Below are 5,409 nucleotides of genomic sequence, written 5' to 3' on the forward strand. Positions count from 1 at the left end.
AAAACCAGCAAAATATTACATTCAGTCAGTCAATCGTGCTCACCTCCTTCGTACATATCAAACGTCTTGGTGTCGATAACTTTTAGGGTTGTAGCTGAAAAGAAAGATGCAGAAGTTTGTCAGTGGTGCAGATTTTAAACTGGGGGGTATACATAAAAAAGCGGTCATCCTGATCCCTACTTTGTGACCCAAGCCAAGCATGTGTGTATGGGATGCACTTAATATGGGGTGTGCTCGTTCCAGGTTAAAGTATACACTAACTTAAAGGAGAACTATGACATGAGTGATTTCCACTCACCTCATAGTTCTAGCCGACCTGTGAATGAGACTGTCACAGGTCAGCTCAGTAGATCGGGAGGTGAGCGAACACATACCGGCGTTCGCTCACTTCTCGATCCTGTCACGACTCTCTGCCGTGACAGGGGAGGGGCTGGATCCCCCCGCTCCGATCCGCCAGCGCTGACTGGCGGAACGGAAGGGGGAGGGGTACAGCTGGCTCTGCCTTTAGATAGGCAGAGCCAGCTGTCACTCACGCAGCTGGGCGGATCTCGACATCGATGTCGGGATCCGCTACGGCGTCTCAGTATTAACTGAGCTTAGGGTGACGGGAGGACGCTAGTTTGTGCCCTCCCGTTACCCTAAGGAGAACTATGGGGAAAAACACTGACCCCATAGTTATCCTTTAATTAATTAAATTCTCCTTTAGCTTTTTAATATTTCTTTTTTGATATCTCAGTGCTGCTGATCTCCTCCAGCCTTTGTCAGACACTTTATTGCTTTGGACCAGCTTCCTAATCCTGAGAACAGTGTACCTGAACAATGTGTGCGGACCTGAGCAACGTGTGCGAACCTGGCCCACGTGCGCAAACCTGGCCGACATGCACGGACCTGAGCAATGTGCGCGGACCTGAGCAATGTGCGCGGACATGAGTGACGTGCGCGGACCTGAGCAATGTGTCTGCGGACTGTGTGTCAGCAAAGCTTCTTAGTCAACTCCATGTGACAGGGTGACAACGCAAGAGCACTGTAGGGGAAAGTGGGGGAAATACTTATTTCCTTTATATTTTCATCCTTGCATACAGCTCAATGCTGCTGATCTCTTACAGCCACTTCCTGGCTACCTGATGGTGACAACAGCGGCCCGTGTCTGTGTAATGTACATCAGCACAGCTGCTTGTAGTCTCCATTGGAGCAGGGTGACAACGGAGGGGGAAACGGGGGCTGGAATGACCCTATGGAAGGAAGTGCCTGAACAAGGATCGTCCGGGGAGGATTAGCAGGATTTATTTTATTGATACAAATGTAAAAATATACTAAAAATAACTTTTGAAACAACATGATCATGTTAAAGATGATACAACGTAACAGAACCCGGGGTTACAGGGTTTCTAAAAAGATGAAGCATACGCCCGAGGATATTTTGTGTCAGAGTTCTTTGACTTTTGCTGAGACGATTCATAGAATTTACAGTAGCTGGGACATTATTCCGTTCATTATTTCTATTATTTAGACTTACGATTGACGATGACGAAGTTCAATCCTCTGTTTCCGGTCTTCTGACTTCCTCCCAATAACCTGAGTGACAAAATCACACAAAACACATTTCTTATAGGCAGCTAGAAAGTTGTGTCATTTGTAAATTCAATAAGTAGCCCACCGTTCCCTCGCCCGTTAGGTCTCTCTCTCTCTCTCTCCCCCTCCCTCTCCCTCTCTCTCCCTCCCCCTTCCTCCCTCTCCCTCTTCCTCCCTCTCCCTCCCTCTCTCTCCCTCCCCCTTCCTCCCTCTCCCTCTTCCTCCCTCTCTCTCCCTCCCTCTCTCTCTCTCTCATCCCTTCCAAACAGACATGCTGCAGTACAGGAACACGCTGATAAGAGGAGAGAGCAGAGTGACCGAGAGATGAACTCATCCTGAAGATCAGATAATCACCAGCACACAAGTAATGTAACGTTAATACTATTTTGTTTTATTGAATCATCATCACCATTCGTCATACACAGCCAACGTTAAAAACTTTCCTCAGGGACCCTACATGATGTCACCCTGGGGAAGGGACCCTTCGTGGCCCTGAAGAGTCGATTGTGTGTGACAAATGGTGACAAATACCAAAACCAAATAGGATTAATTTTCCATGCGGCACTATCTGTGTTATGACTCGAAGCACCGCCATCTTCCAAGGTCACGACGCTGTATGCAGGTGACTTACCATACTATAAAATGACCGCATCGGTCTGCTGCTTCTCCTTTCATTGTCCAGTCACAACCTTTAGCTTAAAGAGACACTGATCGCGCTGATACTTACGTCTCTGTGCAATCACCACGAATGGTCATCATTAGGGATGCACCGATACCGAATACCGATACCGGAAGTCCCATTGAGGAAGCCAGGTGGCGTGCAATGACTCGCCATCCAGCTTCCCGATTAGTAGGGAAGCCGCCTCCATGCACCCTCGTCATCAGGTGAGGAGGGAGCATTAAGCCGGCTCTCTGGCCATTTAGAAAGCCGGGGGGCGTGTAATAACACGCTGCCCGGCTAACTGATTGGCCAGGAAGCAGGCTGCATGCTGACGAGGGAGCATGGAGCCGGCTTCCTGGCCAATCAAGAAGCCGGGCAGCGTGTAATGACTCGCTGCCAGGCTTCCTGGTACCGGAAGTATTGGCCTAGGCGTCAGAGCATTTGAGCAAGTACAAGTACTCGGCCAAATACTCGGCATCAGTATCAGTGCATCCCTAGTCATCATGGTGATCACATGATTGGGAACAACGCCGATTGGTTCCCGATTGTTCGTTCACACTTGGTCAGACTGGAGCAGACTGTGCACGCTTCCAGCTGTCAATTTAGATTACCGCTCCCTCGCCAATCGCGGCATAAAGATGATGGTTGAGGTGATATAAAATCTTTCATGGACATGGTATGTGCCACACTTACATCTCACCGTCCAGACAGATATCAGGTAGGATGTCCTTCGAGCCACCGCATCGTATACGGAACACCACCTCTGACGGCTGGCAATTTCTCCACACTGCGCACTTCTGTTTCAATGGCGGTGGGGCTGCCGGACAAAACAAAAAGAAGCAATGAACATCAGATATAGATTTCCTGTTACGTGCCTGCATGCTATGGAATATGTCAGTGGACAGGTATTCGCACCTCTCACAGAGATCACAGTACTCTCCCTCACAAGGACTTCATCTGGAGCCATCTTTGTTTAGGCATCACTCAGGGACATCTACTTCCTGGATGGAGCAGACATGACAAGTGTCATGTACATTCCAGTGCCTGTGTGGCTCTTGGCTGTGTTCACAAATGCCCGATACAGAGCAGCCCCTGCTGCAGCCTCTCTTCTTGTGATGTGATACAAAGTTTCAATGTTCCAGTCTGATCACAGGGGAAGAGGAGACTGAGGACATCCTATTAGCTTAGGCAAAGTCGCTTGCCTAGAGATAAGGGTATCTTTTTAAGGCCTCATTCACACCTGTCAATGGGGCCGGATCAATGAGGCTCGCAAATTCCCCCGTGAGACTTATGCAATCTTTTGCATCCAGGAGGCGCTATGTATTACACTGACAGCCGTCACTGACTAGCTGTTCGCGGGTCGATCACAAGTCATCGCAAAAGCTGTGATTACCTACAGACAATTGCGCCTGGACGCAACTCCAAATCCCCCCCACATGACAATGTCTGGTATACTGCTCAGGCAGTGGGCTTTGTAATGTGGGAGTAAGGTACCACGTTTCCCCAAAAATAAGACCTAGTACTATTTTTGGGAATTGCAAAAATATAAGACCTACCTTGAAAATAAGACCTAATTGTGACCATTCCCAGGGCCGGTGGTGGCATAAGGGGGAACTTGAAGAGCCGTGGGAGATAAACAGCGGTGCCAACGAAGCCAGCGCTAGAGGAAGCGAGGCGGCAGTGGAAGGAGCAGAGCCGCATAAGCCGATGCATCCTCTATAGCGTCGGCTCCTGTCACAGGCGGAGTGATACCAAATGCACTCCACCTGTGAGCAATCGATAGTGAAAGCGCGCTTCGCTCATTCTGGCCAGCGATTGGTTACTAAATTGCACTTGGAAAGGTACGGCACCCCTGATTGCCCCGATCACCATATTTTTGTACAAGAATAAGTGTGGATTGTTAGCAAAAATATAAGACCTACCTTGAAAATAAGACCTAATTGTGACCATTCCCAGGGCCGGTGGTGGCATAAGGGGGAACTTGAAGAGCCGTGGGAGATAAACAGCGGTGCCAACGAAGCCAGCGCTAGAGGAAGCGAGGCGGCAGTGGAAGGAGCAGAGCCGCATAAGCCGATGCATCCTCTATAGCGTCGGCTCCTGTCACAGGCGGAGTGATACCAAATGCACTCCACCTGTGAGCAATCGATAGTGAAAGCGCGCTTCGCTCATTCTGGCCAGCGATTGGTTACTAAATTGCACTTGGAAAGGTACGGCACCCCTGATTGCCCCGATCACCATATTTTTGTACAAGAATAAGTGTGGATTGTTGTACATTTAAAAAAATAAATGAGCCCTACCCTAAAAATAAGACCTAGTGTGTTTTTTGGAGCCACAAAAAAAAACAAATCGAAGACAGGGTCTTATTTTCGGGGAAACACAGTGTATCTAAACTCAGCTACACAGGTGTGGAGAGGGTTTAGGCTAGATTCACACTTTGCTGGTGGGTTGCGTTTTGTTAACACACGCATGTCAACGTGCGCTGTGTTAGGCAGCAAAATGAATGGCCTAGCAATGCACCTCAATGTGCCAGATAAAGGACCTGCACCTTTTCTGGCAGCGCACATCTGTCGGAAAGGTGCGATGGGGTGCCAATCATAAAGAATGGCACCACATTGCACCAACACCAGTAACGTGCATTGGCGCACATTCCTTCCACACAATAGTGTGAACCGAACCTTAGGGCAGCTCCGTGTGGCATTTGGAGGGGGCAGAAGATATCTGCTGACACTTTATGCAGTTAGGTATTTCCTAGAGTTGTTACTTTATTCAGTTCTATAAGCACACAGGTTTGTGCTAAACAAGAACTCCGGCAAACATAAAACTTACCCTTGCACTGGGGCTAACCCTGCACTGCAAGGGTTAAGTGTTCATTTTGTCCAGGGGGCTCAAATAAAGCAGATTTAATCACCTGATCCTCGGTCCTGCTAGACCGGCCCCCCCAGCCTCTTCTGTCCTGCGCTCTGGAGATCTAAGGACCTTTGCCGTCATCATGTCCTATGTAGGTCCATTCACTTGCATTAGACATGAGGGCACCAAGGGACATTTCATAGCCATGGCGGAAGGGAAGAGAGGTAAGCGCTGACTGCTGCAGGACCGAGGATCAGGTAAGTCTGATTTATTAAAGCCCCCTAGACAAAAGGAGCACTTAACTCTTGCAGAGCGGGGGGGGGGGAAGC

The 5,409-nt window shown here is 49.0% G+C and overlaps 1 protein-coding gene across 1 annotated transcript in view; it reads right to left on the minus strand.

The window, feature by feature from the left end:
* The window catches only part of FAM3B (family with sequence similarity 3 member B), a 45,970-nt gene that overhangs the window by 6,760 nt on the left and 33,801 nt on the right, over nucleotides 1-5,409 (minus strand). Inside the window, exons 3-5 of the mRNA XM_018552697.1 lie at nucleotides 2,927-3,050; nucleotides 1,517-1,575; nucleotides 44-94 (exon numbers count right to left, since the gene is read on the minus strand). Of these exons, the coding sequence (XP_018408199.1) occupies nucleotides 44-94; nucleotides 1,517-1,575; nucleotides 2,927-3,050 (234 nt within the window). The remainder of the gene's footprint in view (nucleotides 1-43; nucleotides 95-1,516; nucleotides 1,576-2,926; nucleotides 3,051-5,409) is intronic.

This window comes from Nanorana parkeri, unplaced genomic scaffold (assembly GCF_000935625.1).
Source record: "Nanorana parkeri isolate BGI_ZX_2015 unplaced genomic scaffold, ASM93562v1 scaffold95, whole genome shotgun sequence".
In the NCBI taxonomy this organism is placed as follows: Eukaryota; Metazoa; Chordata; class Amphibia; order Anura; family Dicroglossidae; genus Nanorana; species Nanorana parkeri.